The sequence below is a fragment of the Carcharodon carcharias genome, chromosome 8, assembly GCF_017639515.1.
Source record: "Carcharodon carcharias isolate sCarCar2 chromosome 8, sCarCar2.pri, whole genome shotgun sequence".
NCBI lineage: Eukaryota > Metazoa > Chordata > Chondrichthyes > Lamniformes > Lamnidae > Carcharodon > Carcharodon carcharias.
In genome coordinates this window covers 118,922,504-118,944,277 of record NC_054474.1, presented here as the reverse complement: position 1 = coordinate 118,944,277, position 21,774 = coordinate 118,922,504, and the positions used below count along the sequence as shown (strand labels likewise).

At 44.4% G+C, this 21,774-nt stretch overlaps 1 protein-coding gene across 2 annotated transcripts in view; it reads left to right on the top strand.

The window, feature by feature from the left end:
- LOC121280774 (tubulin beta chain-like) overlaps positions 1–21,389 on the top strand; it is a 642,941-nt gene extending 621,552 nt beyond the window's left edge. The window contains exons 3-5 of one of the 2 annotated variants that reach the window (XM_041192957.1): positions 3,937–4,047; positions 19,671–19,762; positions 20,369–21,389. In XM_041192957.1, the coding sequence (XP_041048891.1) occupies positions 3,937–4,047; positions 19,671–19,762; positions 20,369–20,728 (563 nt within the window). In that variant the 3' untranslated portion in view covers positions 20,729–21,389. Of the gene's footprint in view, positions 1–3,936; positions 4,048–19,670 lie in introns of both variants that reach the window. The other variant, XM_041192956.1, reaches the window with a different exon arrangement.
- The last annotated feature ends 385 nt before the right edge of the window (positions 21,390–21,774 follow it).

Here is a 21,774-nt window from a genome sequence, read left to right as displayed (position 1 = left end):
CTGACGCAGTATGATGCTTTGACTAATAAAGTACGATGCTCAGACTAATGCAATACGATGCTTTGACGCAGTACGCTGCTCAGACTGACGCAGTACAATGCGCAAACCTACGCAGTACGCTGCACAGGGTGATGTAGTACAATGCTTACACTGCCGCAACAAAATACTCGGAATGACGCAGTACAATGCTCAGACTGATGCAGTACGATGCTCTGACTAACGCAGTACAATGCTCAGACTGACACTGTATGCTGCTCAGACTAATGCAGTACGATGGTCTGACGCAGTACGCTGCTCAGACTGACGCAGGATGCTGCTCAGACTGACGCAGAACCATGCTCTGACTGACGCAGAACCATACTCTGACTGACGCAGAACCATGCTCTGACTGACGCAGAACGATGCTCAGATAACGCAGTACAATGCTCAGAGCGACGCAGCACGATACTCAGAATGACACAGTACAATGCTCAGATTGAAGCAGTTTGATGCTCTGACTAATGCAGTACAATGCTCAGACTGACACGCTACGCTGCTCAGACTGATGCAGTACGCTGCACAGACTGACGCATACCCTGCTCAGACTGATGCAGTACCCTGCTCAGACTGACATAGTACGGTGCTCTGACAGATCCAGTATGCTGCTCAGACTGACACAGTACCATGCTCAGTCTGGCGCCACACGATACTCAATGACGCAGCACGATGCTCAGGCTGACACTGTACGATGCTCTGACTGACACTGTACGATGCTCAGACTGACGCAGTACGATGCTCAGACTGATGTAGTACAATGCTCTGACTGACGCTATATGATCCTCTGACCAATGCAGTACAATGCTCAGACTGACGTAGTACAATGCTCAGACTGATGCAGTACGGTGCTCAGACTGATGCTACACAATGCTCTGACTGATGCAGAATGATGCTCTGACTGAATCAGTACAATGCTCTGACTGACGCTATATGATCCTCTGACTAATGCAGTACAATGCTCAGACTGACACTGTACGATGCTCTGACTAATGCAGTACGATGCTCAGACTGACACTGTACATTGCTCTGACTAATGCAGTACGATGCTCAGACTGACGCTGCACAATGCTCTGACTAACGCAGTACAATGCTAAGACTGACACCGTACACTGCTCAGATTGACGCAGTACGGTGCTCAGATTGACGCAGTATGATGCTCAGACTGACGCAGTACGATGCTCAGACTGACGCAGTACGATGCTCAGACTGACGTAGTACGATGCTCAGACTGACGTAGTACAATGCTCAGACTGACGCAGTACGGTGCTCAGACTGATGCTACACAATGCTCTGACTGATGCAGAATGATGCTCTGACTGAATCAGTACAATGCTCTGACTGACGCTATATGATCCTCTGACTAATGCAGTACAATGCTCAGACTGACACTGTACGATGCTCTGACTAATGCAGTACGATGCTCAGACTGACACTGTACGATGCTCTGACTAATGCAGTACGATGCTCAGACTGACACTGTACGTTGCTCTGACTAATGCAGTACGATGCTCAGACTGATGCTGCACAATGCTCTGACTAACGCAGTACAATGCTAAGACTGACACTGTACACTGCTCAGATTGATGCAGTACGGTGCTCAGATTGACGCAGTATGATGCTCAGACTGACGCAGTACGATGCTCAGACTGACGCAGTACGATGCTCAGACTGACGTAGTACAATGCTCAGACTGACGCAGTACGGTGCTCAGACTGATGCTACACAATGCTCTGACTGATGCAGAATGATGCTGTGACTGACTCAGTACAATGCTCTGACTGACGCTATATGATCCTCTGACTAATGCAGTACAATGCTCAGACTGACACTGTACGATGCACTGACTAATGCAGTACGATGCTCAGACTGACACTGTACATTGCTCTGACTAATGCAGTACGATGCTCAGACTGATGCTGCACAATGCTCTGACTAACGCAGTACAATGCTAAGACTGACACTGTACACTGCTCAGATTGACGCAGTACGGTGCTCAGATTGACGCAGTATGATGCTCAGACTGACGCAGTATGATGCTCAGACTGACGCAGTACAATGCTCAGACTGATGCAGTACAATGCTCTGACTGACACTGTATGATTCTCTGACTGACACTATAGGATGCTCTGACTAATGCAGTACGATGCTCTGACTAATGAAGGGCGATGCACAGACTGACACAATCCGTGCTCTGACTAATGCAGTACAATGCTCAGACTGACGCAGCAGAATGCTCAGACTGACACTGTACGATGCCCAGACTGAGGCAGTACAATGCTCAGACTAACGCAGTACAATGGTCAGACTGACGCAGTACAATGCTCAGACCGACGCAGCACGATACTCAGAATGACACAGTACAATGCTCAGACTGAAGCAGTTCGATGCTCTGACTAATGCAGTACAATGCTCAGACTGAAACTGTACGCTGCTCAGACTAATGCAGTACGATGCTCTATCGCAGTATGATGCTCAGACTGACGCAGTACGCTGCACAGACTGACGCATACCCTGCTCAGACTGACGCAGTACCCTGCTCAGACTGACATAGTCCGGTGCTCTGACAGATCCAGTATGCTGCTCAGACTGCCGCAGGACAATGCTCAGTCTGGCGCTGCATGATACTCAATGACGCAGCACGATGCTCAGGCTGATGCAGTACGATGCTCAGACTGACACTGTACGATGCTCTGACTGCCACTGTACGATGCTCTGACACTGTACGATGCTCAGACTGATGCAGTACGATGCTCAGACTGACGTAGTACAATGCTCAGACTGACGCAGCACGATGCTCAGACTGACGCAGCACAATGCTCAGACTGACGCTGCATGATGCTCTGACTGATGCAGAACGATGCTCTGACTGACACAGTACAATGCTCTGACTGACGCTGTATGATCCTCTGATTAATGCAGTACAATGCTCAGACTGACACTGTACGATGCTCTGACTAATGCAGCACAATGCTCAGACTGATGCTGCATGATGCTCTGACTGATGCAGAACGATGCTCTGACTGACACAGTACAATGCTCTGACTGACACAGTACAATGCTCTGACTGACGCTGTATGATCCTCTGATTAATGCAGTACAATGCTCAGACTGACACTGTACGATGCTCTGACTAATGCAGTACAATGCTCAGACTGACACAGTACGATGCTCTGACTAATGAATTACGATGCTCAGACTGACGCTGTACAATGCTCTGACTAACGCTGTACAATGCTCAGACTGACACTGTACGCTGCTCAGATTGACACAGTACGGTGCTCAGATTGACGCAGGACAATGCCCAGACTGACGCAGTACGATGCTCAGACTGATGCAGTACGATGCTCAGAGTGATGCAGTATGATGCTCAGACTGATGCAGTACAATGCTCAGACTGATGCAGTACAATGCTCAGACTGATGCAGTACAATGCTCTGACTAACGAATTACGATGCTCAGACTGACACTGTATGATGCTCTGACAACGTAATACGATGCTTAGACTCCCGCAGTACGAGGCTCAGACTGACGAAGTACGATGCTCAGACTGACGAAGTACGATGCTCAGACTGACGAAGTACGATGCTCAGACTGACACAATATGTGCTCAGACTGACACAATACGTGCTCTGACTGATGCAGTTTGGTGCTCAGTCTGATGCTGTACGATGCTCAGACTGATGCTGTATGATGCCCAGACAACTGTACAGTGCCATGAAGGAAGTGGCATGATACTCGGACTAATGTGGTTTGATGCTCTGACTGATGCGATACGTCGTACGACTGACAGTACGATGGCATGACGGACACAGTACGATGCTGTAACAGACACTAATGCTGTAAGTGACATGCTGTTATACAACTTTTGACAGGTTACTTACATTTAGCCTTTCGATCTAGGTGGCAAGTATGTGCCTCGTGCTGTCCTCATGGATTTGGAACCTGGTACTATGGACTCAGTTCGCTCTGGTCCCTTTGGGCAGATTTTCAGACCAGATAACTTTGTGTTTGGTAAGTAAAGTTTATAAGGTACAAAAGAACTTGCAATTATGAGTGCCTCTCAGCAACTAAAGTACTTTTGAAATGTTTTCAGTGTTCAAACAAACACAGCAGTCAATGACAGTTTAATCTGTTTTATCCTTCAACCAACATCATTAACATAAGAAAATAAAATAATAGAAGCAGGAGTAGGCTATTTAACCTCTCGAGTCTACTGTGTCAGTCTATAAGATAATGGTTGATCCGTTGTGGCCTTAATTCTACTTTTCCTGCCTGTTCCCCCATAGTGTTTGACTCCCTTGTCAATCAAAAATCTGTCTAACTCTGCCTTGAATATATTCAATGACTCAGCCTCCACTGCTCGCTGAGGGAGAGAATTCCAAAGATTAATGACCCTCTGAGAGAAGAAATTCCTCCTTATCTCCATCATAAATGGGGATCCCTTACTTGGAAACTGCTTCCTAGTTCTAGATTCCCCCAAGAGGAGATCTCAGCATCTACCCTGTCAAGCTGCCTCAGAATCTTATATGTTTCAAAAAGATTACCTCTATTCTTCTAATTTCCAATGAGTATAGGTTCACCCTTTAATTGGCTTAGTTGTAGGAGACAGAGGGTGATGACAAAGGGATGCTTTAGTGACTGGAAGCCGGTGTCCAGTGGTGTACCACAGGGATCTCTGCTGGGTCCCCTATTATTGGTCATTAATATAAACGACATAGATGACTATGTGGGGGGTAGGATTAGTAAGTTTGTGGATGACACAAAGATTGGCCGGGTGGTTAACAGTGAGGTTGAGTGTCTTGGACTACAGGAAGATATAGACAGGATGGTCAAATGGGCAGAGAAGTGGCAAATGGAATTTAACCCTGAAAAGTGTGAGGTGATACACTTTGGATGGAGTAATTTGACAAGGAAGTATTCAATGACCGGCATGACACTAGGAAGTTCTGAGGAATAAAGGGACCTTGGCATGTGTGTACATAGATCTCAGAAGGTGTCGCGGCATATTAGTGGGGTGGTGAAAAAAGGGATATGGGACACTTGCCTTCATCAATCGAGGCATAGATTACAAAAGTAGGGAGATCATGTTGGAGTTGTATAGAACATTGGTGAGGCCACTGCTGGAGTACCGTGTGCAGTTCTGGTCGCAACATTATAGGAAGGATGTGATTGCACTGGAGGGAGTGCAGAGGAGATTCACCCGGATGTTGCCTGGGATGAAACATTTAAGTTATGAAGAGAGGTTGGATAGACTTGGGTTGTTTTTGTTGGAGCAGAGAAGACTGAGGGGCGACCTGATCGAGGTGTACATGATTATGAGGGACATAGAATATGGTGCAGCTGTTCCCCTTAGTTGAAGGGTCAGTCACGAGGGGACATAAGTTCAAGGTGAGGGGCAGGAGGTTTAGGGGGGGATGTGAGGAAAAACTTTTTTACCCAGAGGGTGGTGACAGTCTGGAATGTGCTGCCTAGGAGGGTGGTGGAGGCAGGTTGCCTCACATCCTGTAAAAAGTACCTGGATGAGCACTTGGCATGTCATAACATTGAAGGCTAAGGGTCACGTGCTGGAAAACGGGATTAGGCAGGTAGATCAGGTGTTTCTCATGTGTCGGTGCAGACTCGATGGGCCAAAGGGCCTCTTCTGCACTGTGTGATTCTGTGAACTCCTTTATCCCAGGAATCAGTCTCGTGAACCTTCTCTGAACTGTCTCCAATGCAAGTTTATCTCTCCTTAAGTAAGGTGACCAAAACTGCACACACTACTCCAGGTGTGGTCTCACCAATACAGTTGTAGCAAGACTTCCCTACTTTTATGCTGCATCCCCCTTGCAATAAAAAACAGCTTTCCATTTACCTCCTTAATTACTTGCTTACCTGTGTGTTTACTTTTTGTGATTCATGTACAAGGACACCCAGATCCCTCTGTACACAGCATTCTGCAGACTCTTTCCATTTAAATAACACTCTACTTTACTATTCTTTCTGCCTTAGTGGACAGCCTCATACTTTCCCACATTATACTCCATATGCCTTATTTTTGCCCCCTCACTTAATCTATCTATATCCCTTTGCAGATTTGCAGACTCCTTGTATCCTCCTCACAACTTGCTTTCCTATCTATCTTTGTATCATCAGCAAATTTGGCTAAAATGCACTCAGTCCCTTCATCCAAGCCATTAATATAGATCATAAATATTTGAGACCCCAACACTGATCCCTGTGGCACTCTAGTAGTTACAGTTTGCCAATCTGAAAATTACCTATTTATCCTGACTCTCTGTTTCCTGTTAGTTAGCCAATCCTCTATCCGTGCTAATTTATCACCCTCAACACCATCTGCTTTTATCTTGTGTCGTAACCTTTTATGTGGCACCTTATCGAATGCCTTATGAAAATCCAAATACACCACATCTACTGGTTCCCCTTTACCCACCCTGCTTGTTACATTCTCAAAAACTCTAATAAATTTGTCAAACACAATTTCCCTAAATGTTGGCCAGGACAGCGGAGCGAACTCTCCTGTTCTTCTCAAACGGTGCCAAGATATCTTGCATCCACCTAAACAGGCAGATAGAGTTTTGGTTTCACACCCCATTTAAAAGATGATACTTACAGCAATGGAGCACTCTCTCAGTACAACCTGATTTGTATGCTGAAGTCTCTCTGGAGTGGGACATGCACCTCGAGCAAGAGAAGCTGACACTTTATATAAGATGCTGTCTGGCATGCATCTCCTTTGTAGAGTGCCCTTGATTTTCTGTTTGCATTGTTTTAATATTATTAGAATAATGCTGAGCAGAAACTCTAGGTCTTAACATGAACCTAGAGGGCAATTCGTTGCTGAATGGACTGGTATTGAAATGCTTGTTGCTCACGTTTGGTTGTCGAGAAAGGTGCAGCAAAGGTGTAGAAAGGGGGAGATGGTGGCCTAGTGGCACCATCACTGGACTAGTAATCCAGAGATCCAGGCTAATGCTGGTGGAATTTAAATTCAGTTAATAAACCTGGAATATGAAGCTAGTCTCAGTAATGATGACCCTGAAACTATCATTAAAAGTTATTATTTTTGAAGGGTCATGAGGACTCGAAACGTCAACTCTTTTCTTCTCCGCCGATGCTGCCAGACCTGCTGAGTTTTTCCAGGTAATTCTGTTTTTGTTCTGAAACTATCATTGATTGTTGTAAAAAAACAATCTGGTTCACCTTTAGGAAAGGAAATCTGACGTCCTTACATGGTCTGGCCTACATGTGACACCAGATCCACATGTGGTTGACTCTTAACTACCCTCTGAGATAGCCTAGCAAACCACTCAGTTCAAAGGTAATCAGGAATGGGCAACAAATGTGGCCTTGTCAATGAAGCCCACAACTCATGAATGAAAAAAGAACTGGCAACGTTCTGCAACAAGTTGGATCTCAAAGCAACTCATTCAACAAAGTCACAATACTGCTAAATTTTGCTTCTCCAGTTAATTTAGCGCCACTGGTTGTGTCCCAAGTGAGTGACTAGAATGCCTGTCTTCAGTTAGTTCTGTTGAAAGAGAGTATCACTTGGTTGATGTGCCCAAAGTAATAGCCTGTTGGGTCAGATGGCACAGAGAGCCTCTTCAGGCAAGAGAAACATTTGATTTCCCTGTAACTGAGCCTTGAGAAAGACCAAATGCCCAAAAATTAGCAATTAATAATATCTTCCCGTCATGGCAAAACCCAACTCAGGAAATTTGAGCTTAATGTGCTCTGCTATGTCCCTTTTGTGCTATTTCAAGACTGTGATACTAGGACATGTTTTCATCAGTCTCTTGACAACTCAGAGCAAGAGTTTCAATGCCACTATTGTCTGAGCTGCCCTGAAGATATCATCTACCACTAGTGTTTGTGCTACTTTGACAATATTTTCTGTTTGTAAATGGAGATTTAACAATTAACAAATAATAGATCATTTAACTTGGTTGCACTCCTATTCATAGAATCTTACAGCACAGAATGAGGCCATTTGGCTCATTGTGTCTGAACTGGCTCTTTGAAAGAGCTGTCCAATTTAATCCCACACCCAGCCTTTCATGTAGTGTGTTCATATCTTAACCCTCTGTGTGAAAAATATTCTTTTCATTCTTCCTTTGCTACTTTTGCCAAATATTTTAACTATGTGACCTCTGATTACTGACCCACTTGCCAAAGGAAACAGTTCCTCCCTACCTGCTCCATGAAAACTCAGAATTTTGAATACTTTTGTTAAGTCTCTGCTGTAAGGAGAACCATGCCAGCTTCTCCGATCTTATACGTATCTGAACTCCCTCATCCCTGGTATCATCCTGGTAAACCTCCTTGGCACCCTGTGCCCCAAGGCCTTGACACGCTTCCTAAAGTGTAGTACTCAGAATTGTACACAGTGTTCCTGCTGAGGCATAATCAGTGATTTGTAAAGGTTTAACATAATTTCCTAGTTTTTGTATTCAATGACCCTTCATACAAAGCCAAGGGTCCGATAAGCTTTAACTGCCTTATTAGCTTGCTCTGCCAATTTGTGAATAGTTACCCCCTCCCCCCCAACATAGGCTCTCTGGTCTTGTTTCTGACCCCCGCCCACCACCCCTTCCCCCTCCCCCTCACCCTCACCAAATAGTATTGTTTAGATGAAACTGCCTCGCCATGTTTTTTCCCCAAAGTGCATCAAGTCATACTTGTCCACAGTGAATTGCATCTGCCACATGTCTGCTCATTTTACCAGTCTGCCTATGCCCTCCTGCAGTTTACTACTATCCTCTGTATCATTCACTATGTTGCCAGTTTTGTAGCATCAGCAAACTTCAAAATTGTATTCTCTATACCTCAAGTCCAGTTCATTTCAAATAACAAGAAAAGCAATGGTTGTAATACCATCCCCTGGGGGGCCCCACTCATACTTCTGTACCAGTCAGGAAAACATCCATTCACCACTACTCTTTGACTCTTAATGGATAGCCAATTATGTACCCAAGTTACCTCCATCTCCTTAAATTAATCCCTTTATTTTCACTTTCAAATACATCTAGCATGTGGTGTTCTGATAGAATTATCTGGCCAGTATCAAGCTCCCCAACCTCTACCCTATCTATGCCCCTCATAATTTTGTATTCCTCTATCAGGTCCCCCCCTCAGCCTTCTCTGCTCTAAGGAAAACAACCCTAGCCTATCCAGTCTCTCTTCATAGCTGAAACATTCCAGCCCAGGCAACATCCTGGCGAATCTCCTCTGCACCCACTCCAGTGCAATCACATCCTTTCTATAGTATGGTGACCAGAACTGCACACAGTACTCCAGCTGTGGCCTAACTAGCGTTTTATACAGCTCCAACATAACCTCCCTGCCCTTACATTCTATGCCTTGGCTAATAAAAGCAAGTATCCCATATGCCTTCTTAACTACCTTATCTACCTGTGCTGTTGCCTTCAGGGATCTGTGGACATGGACACCAAGGTCCCTCTGATCCTCTGTACTTCCTAGGGTCCTACCATTCATCGTGTATTCCCTTGCCGTGTTAGTTCTCCCAAAATGCATCACCTTACACTTCTCAGGATTAAATTCCATTTGCCACTGCTCTGCCCATCTGACCAGCCCATCTATATCATCCTGTAATCTAAGGCTTTCCTCCTCATTATTTATGACACCACCAAATTTCGTGTCATCTGTGAACTTACTGATCATACCTCCTATATTCATGTGTAAATCATTAATGTACACTACAAACAAACAGCAAGGGTCCCAGCACCAATCCCTGTGGTACACCATTCACAAAAACAATCTTCGACCATCACCCTCTGCCTCCTGACACTAATCCAATTTTGGATCCAATTTGCCAATTTGCCCTGGATGCTGTGGGCTCTTACCTTCTTGACCATCCTTCCATCCGGGATCTTGTCAAAAGCCAAGTAGACTACATCAACTACACTACCCTCATCTACACAATTCATCACCTCTTTGAAAAATCCAATCAAATTTGTTAGACATGATCTCCCCCTGACGAAGCCATGCTGACTATCCCTGAGTAACCCCTGCCTCTCCAAGTGGAGATTAATCCTGTCCCTCAGAATTTTTTCCAATAGTTTCCCTACCACTGATGTTAGACTCTCTGGCCTGTAATTACTTTGTCTATCTCTACTACCCTTCTTGAATAATGGTACCACATTCGCTGTCCTCCAGTCCTCTGGCACCTCTCCTGTGGCCAGAGAGGATTTGAAAATTAGTGTCAGAGCCCCTGCAATCTCCTCCTCCCTTGCCTCACATAACAGCCGGGGGTACATCTCATCTGGGCCTGAGGATTTATCTACTTTTAAGCCCACTAAAACCGCTAATGCCTCCTCCCTTTCAATGCTAATTTGTTCAAGTCTATCACAGTCCCCCTCCCCGATTTCTACACCTACATCATCCTTCTCCATAGTGAACACAGATGAAAAGTAATCATTTAAAACCTCATCTGTGTCCTACCGGCTCCACGCACAGATTGCCACTTTGGTCCTTAATGGACCCTACTCTTTTCCTGGTTATTCTCTTGCCCTTAATATATTTATAAAAAACCTTGGGATTTTCCTTTATCTTGCCTGCCAGTGGTTTTTCATGCCCCCTCTTCGCTCTCCTAATTACTTTTTTAAGTACCCCCCCCTACACTTTATATGCTCCTCTAGGGCTTCTGCTGTTTTCAGTCCCCTGTTTCTGCCATAAGCCTCCTTTTTTCCTTATCCAATCCTCTATACTCCTTGACATCCAGTGTTCCCTCGACTTGTTAGCCCTACCCTTCACCTTTACAGGAACATGTTGGCCCTGAACTCTCACTATTTCCTTTTTGAATGACTCCCAACTGCTCTGATGTAGACTTTCCTACAAGTAGCTGCTCCCAGTCCACTTTGGCCAGTTCCTGTCACTTTAAGAATTCCGCCCTCTCTAAGTCTTTCACATTAAGACTATCCCAGTGAATATTGGGGAAGTTGAAACCCCTACTATTATTGCCCTTTTATTTTTACATTTCTCTGAGATTTGCCTACATATCTGCTGCTCTATCTCCCCCTGATTGGAGGCCTATAGAACACTCCCAGCAAAGTGATTGCCCCCTTTTTGTTTTTAAGTTCTACTAATATGGCCTCATTTGAGGAACCTCCTAAGATACCATCCCTCCTTACTGCAGTAATTGACTCTTTGATCAATAATGCAGTGCCACCTCCTCTTTTATAGCCCCCCCCCCCCCCACCCCCCGAAGATTCTATACCCTGGAATATTGAGTTGCCCGTATTGCCCTTCCCTCAACCATGTCTCTGTGATAGCAACAATATCATACTCCCATGTGTTAATCAACGCCCTCAATTCATCTGTGTTACTTGTAAGACTCCTTAAAATAGATGAGTCCAACCTTGCATTATTCTCTTGTGCCTTAACAGGTCTGTATTTGCTCTGCCTTCCAGACTGATGTAGTTTCTCTTCTATATTTGGCTGTGCATTACCCCCTACTGTACCTCCACTCTGTATCCCATCCCCCTGCCAAATTAGTTTAAAACCCCCCCTCCCCTAACAGCACTAGCAAACCTCCCCACAAAGGATGTTGGTCCTGTTCCGGTTCAGGTGCAGCACGTCCGACATGCATTAGAAACAGACCTAGTGATCCAGGAAACTAAAGCCCTCCCTCCTGCATTATCTATTCAGCCAAGTTAGTGATATAAATTGTAAATAGTTGAGGCCCCAGCACAGACCCCTTCAGGACTCCTCTCATCACATCCTGCCAATCAGACAAAGACCCATTTATGCATACTTTCTGTTTCCTGCAGCTAATTCTCTATCCAGGCTAATATATTACCTCCTATATCATGAGCTTTTATTTTCTGCAAAAGCCTATGATATGGCACCTTATCAATTGCCTCCTGGAAATCCAAGTATAGTACGTCTGCAGGCTCCCCTTTATCCACAGCACATGTTACTCCAGCAAAGAACTCTATAATAAATTGGTTAAACATGATTTCCCTTTCACAAAACCTTGCTGACTCCTCCCAATTACCTTGTGTTTTTCTAAGTGTCCAGCTATAACCTCTTTAATGATTGACTCTTAACACCTTCCTCATCACAGATGTCAAGCTAATTGGCCTATAGTTTCGTGTTTTCTGCCTCCATCCCTTCTTGAATAGAGGGGTCTTATTTTCTACTTTCCAGTCTGATGGAATCTTTCCAGAATCTCAGGAATTTGGAAAATTAACACCAACGCATCTACTATCTCATTAGCTATCTCTTTTAAGGCCCTAGGATGAAGTCCGTTTGGACCCGGAGACTAGTCAGCCCGCAGCTCCATCAGTTTGCTCAGTACCGCTTCCCTAGTGATTATAATTTCACCAATTCCCTCTCTCCCTTCCAACTCCTTATTTACAGCTATTACTGGAATGTTTTTTGTATCCCCTATGGTGAAGAGAGAAGCAAAATATTTGTTCATTTCATCCGCCATTTCCTTATTATCTACTGTTAATTCCCCTCTAGAGGTCCAAAACTCACTTTAACTACTTCTTTCCTGTTTAAATACCTGTAGAAACTCTTGCTATCAGTTTTTACATTTCTAGCTAGTTTCCTCTCATACACTAATTTCTTTCTCCTGATTAACCTTTTAGACTTTTTCTGCCGTCTTTTATTCTGACCAATTCTGTTAAGGACAGGAGGGGTCTAATTTAAACAGCACAAATTTCTCCCCTCATCACCTGTCTGTAAACAGCAAAGTGTTTTGATTTGTTTCCCTCTTTATAAGCGGTAACATATTCCTCAAACTCTCAGTTTTGATGCGATCCAATTTTCTATTAATCACCCCACAGCAATCTCAATGTAGAATGAACTCAAAAGGAAGTACTTTCTCCCCGTCAGACGGGCCGGTTAGGAGCGGGTGCGGAGACAATTGCCACCTGCGATCGACTGTGTGCTGCCATTTTATGTGGGCGAGCCAATTAAGGCCCACCCAGCATGACGCACGCCCGGTAACGCTCAGCGCTACCTTTGAGGGCGGGTGGAGGAGGGAGAGTCAGGGCCTGCGCTCTTTCACACGCGCAGAAATCTCCCTGAGGCACGGAGCTGCCTCAGGGAGATTAAGTTCAGGTTTACAGTTGAAAAAGATAAAAAAAAAAATTATTCAGGTATGTCCCCTCATATGAGTGTCACATGAACTGGGACATGTTTATGAATTTTCATAAAAATTTTAATTTAATTAATGAAACCTTCACGAAAGCTCATCCCGCCCGTGGATGAGGTTGTATGAAAAATGTGAAGGCCGCCTGCGCTCTTCACTTGCCCATCAACCTTGAGGTCGGACGAGCAGCTTTCTCAATTGGGTTAATTGTTTTATTAGTAACTTTAACAGGCCTTTGACAGTCCGGCGAGCGTGTAGCACGCCCGCCAAACGAAAGATCGGAATGACACGCGGTGACGTCGGGACGCATGCCCAATGTCACCGTGCGTCATTTTACGTGTCGGCGTGTGGGGCCCGCCCCTGCATGCTGAACAGAAGATTTTGCCCAAAGTGTTGGTTTATTTGCACACACTCAAAACGTGGAAAGTGGCTTCGCAATGTCCCTCCCTTTGCATTCATACAGTAAAAGAGGGATAAAGGAAAGGATTTATAATGCAGAGACCACAGAGAAAATAAATGTTGTTTCATGTGGGTTCCAGAGTCCAGAATCAAAGTTCAATGAGGTATTCCTTCATGGAGATTGATGAGCTGAACACTGATGCTGGAAAATTCACTTTTCTGGTGGTGCTGACTTCATACTATGAAATAGACATGCAGAGATGAATCAGTGTTATAGGTGATGGTACAGAATTTCCAACAGAAGCAGTATAGATGGGGGGCCAGGTATCCGATCTGGACCAGAGCTCCTTGTTTGTGAGAATGCTAGCCAGATGATAAAAAAGCAACATAAGACTTTGCAGTTCAGTAAGACAATATTAATAGCTGCACGAGTCGGAGTTCCATGTCACACGGCTCCCACCTTTCCACACTGTCTTTGACAAGGACTAGTATCCCTTGTCTGGGTCCCTGAGGTTGTTAAATGTCTCAAGCATTAAGAATTGGAAGGAAGATTGTGGGGCCCTTTGTCTTAGTAGACAAGGAGATTTCTGCTGGCCAACCTGGCTTATGAAATGCAGATGACCTTTGTACAGCTCTTTGAATTTGGTCTGTGCAGCCCATAGGGGGTTGTTAGTGGCTCTTTGGGGGTAACAATGTGCGAGTTTCCCCAATAGTGCCAAGTACCACCTTTTGTTCGGGGTAACAGACATAGAATCAGCCATTCTAGGTCTTTGTCCAGTTTGAAATTTTTAGAGCTAGCAATGAGCATACCTCTATATATTTTATATATAAAAAAATATACAGGGTGAGGTCTTAGTCCCACATAGTCTTGTGGGTTGGGCAAAAATAAATGAATTCTATTTTTTTTAGTATATGTGGACTTAGGAAAGAAGAATAAAAAGTAAAGAAGTATGCATTCATTCTCTCATTCACATGGGCACGTCTGACACACAGCTAGCAGGGGCAATGGCAGTTCCTTGCTGCATTTTTTTGAGGTTTAAATCTATATCATTGCATCAGCAAGGGCATAGTCCTGTCCTGGGATGTGGAATGATTAGGTGACCAGAGAAGATTCAAATCTGTCTTTACGGGGCATCCTATTTAGGGTTAGAGTTTTGAATTTTCCTCTGTTAGGGCTCAGGCCTAGGCAAAGCCATTGTTTTCAGAACTCTGCCTGCCCAACTCCTGGTTAGGTGTCCTCCAAAGGGTCTGGAGGTTTTAACACACAGCAGGTCCAGCTGCTCGGAGATTTCTGCAGGAGAATGCTGGACATCATACTCTGTGAGTGCCAGGTCTTTTTATCATTGTCCAGCTTAGTTCCTCCCTGTTTGAACAGGGAGTTTGAACAGCTGTTCGAACCCAGGGACTGTGGGTTGGCTGATTGTCAGGAGACTGGGATGTTTTGATGGGAATTTGGCCTCTATAGGGGATTTTGGTTTAGTGTCCAGCTTGGGCGCTAGCACAACTGGGGTGTTCCAGTTTCTGGTTTTTTTTTATTCGTTCATGGGATGTGGGCTTCGCTGGCTAGGCCAGCGTTTATTTGCCATCCCTAATTGCCCTTGTTCACAGGGTATTTAAGAGTCAGCAACATAGCTGTGGTTCTGGAGTCACATGTAGGCCAGACCAGGTAAGGACAGTCGATTTCCTTCCCTAAAAGACATTAGTGAACCAGATGGGTTTTCACAACAATCGGCAATGGTTTCATGGTCATCATCAGACTCTTAATTCCAGATTCTTATTGAATTCAAATTTCACCATCTAAACCCTGATCCCTAGAGCATTACCCTGGGTCTCTGGAATACTAGTCCAGTGACAATACCACTATGCCACTGCCTGCCTGTTGGGTACTTTAGGTTGGCATGGAGGTGGACAGTCTGCTCCTGAACTTGGGTCAGTCTTTTTGGGCCCGGATGATTGGAAGGCTGCCTTCTGGAAAGGGCCACTCCCGCAACCATATCAGGTAGGGCTACAGTGATGTAGCTTGGGGTGTTGTTAAGGATCATTTTTAAATGCAGTGGGCAACCCTGTCAGGTTGTCTCAAGATTCTGCATTAAGGTGGGTGGCTATGGGATCCAATTTGGTTAGGATCCTTCTGCTGATCAGTTGGGTAGTAGGCTCCACATTTTTTGGAACACTACTGCCCTCTGGTGACGTTCAGCTCTTGCTGTACCTTCTGGTGGCTTTTCAACTAAGTGAGGCATCAACCCACTCTTTCTGGGCCAAATTGGAAACTTTTCTGGTCCCCTTTTAAGTTTGCCATAAAACTGCTGGCCAGACCAATCACTGGCTTCTTAGCCAATGTTTTTGAATTGGGAGGGGACGCTCTCTTAACTTGTTCCATGTCCCCAGTAACACCACTACCTTCAAGTGGAGGTGCAGCTCCAGCTACCCTCCCTTGTGGCTTTACAACTGAGGGAGGCAGTTCACCCTTTAACTTCCATTGTCCCTATTTATATCAGGAAGGTTTCTGCCAGCTGTACTTCCAGTAATTCCTTAACCTTTGTCTTTTCAGGTTTAAGAGCTTGCTTTCCTTCAGGACCTTCAACTACGTGGGGCATCTCCTTACTATCTCATTCCCTGCTCTAGGATTTCTCTGGGCCCTGTTTAGTTCAGGTGTATTCTGTGAGGCTGTTTCCTCTTTTAACTCAATTGGCCGGGCTTCAGCCGTGCCACATTCAAGCAGCTGTCGCTCAATTTTTATGGGTGCTATTTCGCCATTTTGAACCTCTGGACGTTCCCCAGCTTTCTACTTTCCTGCAGATTTCTGCTAGTTGACTTTGGCCTCTTTTCTTTCGCTGGCTAAAATCTTGCTGCCAGACAAATTGTTTCTAAGGAGGAAATCGATTCCTGCTACTGGTAGTTCAGGGACAATTCTTACCATCACAGGGCCTGAAACATGGTCACACTCTAGGTTGACCCGATGGAGGGGTGCAAACACGGACTCTCCTCCCACTGCATTGATCAGTGCTTTGGCCGTGAGGGAGGACTCTATGGAGGGTGGGGTGGGGGGTGGTGGTGGTGGGTGAGTAGGTTTAAGTTTCCCTCTAACATTAATGACTGAGTGGCCCCTGTATCCCAGAGCAGTACAATGGACTAGCTAACAATCTGGGATGGGTATGGGGACACTGCTCCTGAAAGGACAAAACTCCAGATGCTCTCGGAGTTTGTCCGGCTCAGACACACACAGCACCATGCTCTCCAAAGGGTAAGTTTCAGTAGTGATAGTCTCTGCCTGCTCTGCTGCAGTACCTATTGGGGCATTCTTAAGGGGACTACTTGTATTAACCCTATTAGACCACCAGGCTTCCCTCAAAATCTCCAGCATTCAGGCCTGGAATGGCTTATTTCATTGCAATGGGAACACACCGGTGTCTGGGGGGCTGCAGGAGGGCTTCTCGCACCCTCCTTTGTGTTTTCTTTTCTGGGTGAGCAGGCATTTCCTATCTAGATCACCCTGCTTATCTTTCCAGTGTTCATGGGAATGTTTGGAAAGGGTTTGCCTAAGTTTCCAGGCCTATAGGTAAGATCATTGCTGTCTGCTGTAACTGCTGCATCCTTAGCTGTGAGGGTTCTCTGCTCCTCTATCTGAATCCACAGGTTGGAGGGTAAGAAATTTTTGAAATCCTCCAACCATACCAACTCACACAACCCCTCATAGGTGCATGGGATTCTTAGGGACCTTACCCATCAGTCAAACGCAATTTGCTTCAGCCGTTCAAATCGATGCAGGTTTGTGTGAGCTTCTTACAAGTGTTTCGGAATTGCTGGCGATATGCCTCCAGGATTAACTCGTAAGCACTTAGGATGGCTGCCTTGGTCTGCTCATAATTCATGGACACATCAGGGGTCAGCATAGAGTAGACCTCTTGGGCTCTCCCTGACAACTGCCCTTGAATTAAAAATGTCCTGATAACCGATGGTTATTTTAGCTGTCCAGCTACTTTGCCAGAAGTGACAAAAATTGACTTCACAACACTCTCTTTGAATTTGGGAATGAATCTACTATACTTGAGGGCCTCAGAATGTGGTTCTGGGTTAAGGGGATAGGGGATGCTACCAGGTAAAGATGTTCCCCTTTCAGCTATCTGGTCTCTCCTTTTGAGCTACTTGCTCCATTTCCAACTTTTGGAGCTAGAATTCTTCTCTCTCCCTGTCTCTCTCTCTTCCTCTTTCCTGTTCTTCCCTTTCTCTCTCTCCTTAAATTCTCACTGTATTCTGAGCTTTTCCAGCTCAAGATTGGAATTCGGAACCATGGTTGAGCTCTACATCTAGCTGTTCTATCGGTGGTAACATGAGACCAAAACGTTCTGCCAACAACTGGGTCAGCTCGCTTCTCTTTGCTTCACTGGATAACTTTAACTGTATCTCCCTAGCTACAGCTTTCAGTTGCTCTGTGCTAAGGGATGTTAATGTTTCACTGTTCAAATTTCTTTGCCTGACCCACATCTGGGCATCAAAAGTGGCCATTCTCCTAGTGTTTGGGCAAAGAAATTTGCCGTGTAAGTTATTATGTTTTAAAATTTGTTCTAACCATTGAGTTTTCCTCTTTTGGTTTCCATTTGGCTCTTTTATATCAAATTTGGCTCGCATCTTACTTGGACGCTAGTCAAATTCAAATAGGTGATCCCGGATTTGAGCTCCGAATTTCTGTTATGAACAGAAGGGGGGTTAATTTAAACAGCATGAATTTCTTTCCTCACTACCCATCTGTAAACGGACAGGTGTTTTGATTTATTTCCCTCTTTATAAGTGGTGGTATATTCCCCAACCTCTCGGTTTTAGTGCAATCCAATTTTCTATTAAACACCCCACAGCAAACTCAAGATAGGATGAACTCAAAGGGTTAGTTTATTTGCACAGACTCAAAGTGCAGGAAGAGAGTTCGCAACAACTCCCCCCCCCCCCCACCCCACCTTTGGCATTCATACAGTAAAAGAGGGATAGAGAAAAGAAGATTTTACAATGCAGAGACCAAGGAGAAAATAACTATTGATTCACGTGATTCCAGAATCAAAGTCCATTGGGGTATTCCTTCATGGAGGTCGATGAGCTGAAAACTGATGCTGAATAATTCACTTTTCTGGTGGTGTTGACTTCATACGATCAGATAGGCATGAAGAGGTGAACCAGTCTTGTAGGTGATGGTACAGAATTTCCAGCAGAAGTAGTGTAGATAGGACCAGGTGTCTGACTTGGGACAGAGTTCCTTGTCTGTGAGGCTGCTAGTCAGATGATAAAAAAGCAGACTGAGACTTTGCAGTTCAGCAAGGTAATATTATTGGTTCCACAAGCCAGAGGCCATGTCACATGACTCCCACCTTTCCACATTGTCTTTGACAGAGGACGTGTATCCCTCGACTTGGTCCCTGAGATTGTTAAATGTCTCAACCATTAAGAATTGAAAGGAAGGTTGTGGGGCCCTTTATCTTAGTAAACGTGGAGGCTCCTGTTTGGCAGCCTGGGTTATAAAATGCAGATGGCCTTTGTGTAACTCTCTGAATTTGGTCTGTGCAGCCCACAGGAGGTCGTTAGTGGCTCTCCAGGGATAATGATCTGCGGGTTTCCCCAATACTGCCAGGTAGCTTCTTTTGTTCAGAGTCACAGATAGACATAGATTCAGCCATTCTAGGCCTCTGTCCAGTTTGAATTTTTTAGAGATTGCAATGAGCATTTCTCTATATATTTTCTAAAAGATATGTATAGGGTGAGATCTTAGTTCTTCACAGTTTGTTTCCCCAGCACTAAAATCCCTTATCAATATTCACAAAAAAATCATATATTGCAACTATATAAACACATAGCAGATTTTTGTGAGGCATGTTTAAGATCATGGCTGGAGTAGCAACAATGCTTTTCATAATCGGGGACTTTACTCCTCTGCACTTGTACAATTAAATAATCCTGGTCATTGATCTTGTAAATGCTGTTCAAGCAGTTCATGCAGATAAACAAATGCTTTAAAAATAGTATATGAGTAATGCTGTTCTGGATTACTGTTCCAAAGAAAAAAATCCTGGCTAATTGATATGTTTCTTAGGAGTGTAAGAATTTAAATTGTTTTTGTTTGTTGCAGGTCAGAGTGGTGCTGGTAACAACTGGGCCAAAGGACATTACACTGAAGGTGCTGAACTGGTTGACTCTGTTCTGGATGTGGTGAGGAAGGAGGCTGAGAGCTGTGATTGTCTCCAGGGATTTCAGCTCACCCATTCACTGGGTGGTGGTACTGGTGCTGGCATGGGCACACTCCTCATCAGCAAGATCCGTGAAGAATACCCGGACAGAATCATGAACACATTTAGTATTGTACCCTCACCAAAAGTGTCGGACACTGTAGTAGAACCTTATAATGCCACTCTCTCTGTTCATCAGCTTGTGGAGAACACTGATGAGACTTACTGTATTGATAATGAGGCACTGTATGACATCTGTTTCCGTACCCTTAAACTGACAACTCCCACTTATGGTGACCTGAACCATCTTGTGTCAGCGACCATGAGCGGTGTAACAACCTGTCTGCGTTTCCCTGGTCAGCTGAATGCTGACCTGCGTAAACTAGCAGTGAACATGGTCCCCTTCCCCCGTCTGCACTTTTTTGTGCCAGGTTTTACTCCTCTGACCAGCCGTGGCAGTCAGCAGTACCGTGCCCTCACAGTACCTGAGCTTACCCAGCAGATGTTTGATGCCAAGAATATGATGGCTGCCTGTGACCCTCGACATGGCCGCTACCTGACCGTTGCTGCTGTATTCCGGGGTCGCATGTCCATGAAAGAGGTGGATGAGCAGATGTTGAATGTACAGAACAAAAACAGTACTTATTTTGTTGAATGGATTCCCAATAATGTTAAGACAGCTGTCTGTGACATCCCACCTAGAGGCCTCAAGATGTCTGCCACCTTCATTGGCAACACAACAGCCATTCAGGAACTGTTTAAACGCATCTCTGAGCAGTTTACTGCCATGTTCCGGAGGAAAGCTTTCTTGCATTGGTACACTGGTGAGGGCATGGAAGAGACTGAGTTCACTGAGGCAGAGAGTAATATGAATGACCTGGTATCTGAGTACCAGCAATACCAGGATGCCACGTCTGGAGAGGAGGCTGAAGAAGAAGAATTAGGCGGAGAAGAAAATTAAACTATATATTGTGTATTATCTACAAAGCTTCTGATGTGCATGTTCTCTTTTGCCATTCTGCTCTTTCTTGTTTTGATATCAAATGCTACTTTGTAAGGGAATAAATTTAAATAATTGCAATGCAGTTTTGTTGGAGTGTTGTTTTCAAATTTTGAACCCAATGTGTTTGTATTATTTAATGAGAGATCTTCAACCCCAGACAGATAGTGATCCATTTGATCTATAAAATGTATAGTAGTTAAGTGAAGATATTTTAATTATATAACGATTGGTGCAACGTAAAGAAAAGACTTTTAATGAGATACGTACAGATATTAAATAATTAGAAAATTATTATTCTGTATCTTAATAAAAATCTTCAGTTGATCTTCTGGTCTACAAAACCTTACTTCCTGCTTTCACACATTTCCATTATAAATTCCCAATATCTCTATTGTAATGGAAATTGCCTATGTAAACTCAGCACTTGTAATTGCATAATATGGCCACTGGGTTACTTTTTCCACAGGCCCTGCTAAATGCTTTCTAGACATTTGCCACGAACATTTTTGATCCACTATTTTCATTCAATAGCTGAAATTTCTATGTCCAAAGTAATGGTTATACTAAATATATATTTTTAATGGCATAATTTGTGATTAAAATGTATCCATTGAATTGTCTTTTGTGTCTTTTAATGCCTTCTTAAAAGTTTTTACATGAAGCTCTCAGCATCTCCCAGAAAATTAGGTTTGGACTTTATGGGTAAGATACTTGTTTGTGTAGTGCTGCCTTCTAGCAATGCTATAGTGTACGTCCATTCCTCGGGACCAAGCAGCGCCGTGGGGTGCACAGTTAGCGGCTCACAACAGTTATCTGCTCCCAGGAATTGGTGTAGTCCTTGTAGTGCCACTAGGATGCAGCATAATGCAAACAAATTTCTAATTTTTATTCTGATTTGAGCTGAATTTGGGTTGTGCAGTCTGAGCATGTACAATATAACTAATTCTACATTTATGCATTGGTCTTGCATACTGTTGGAATATGTTTTAACATCCTGATGTCTG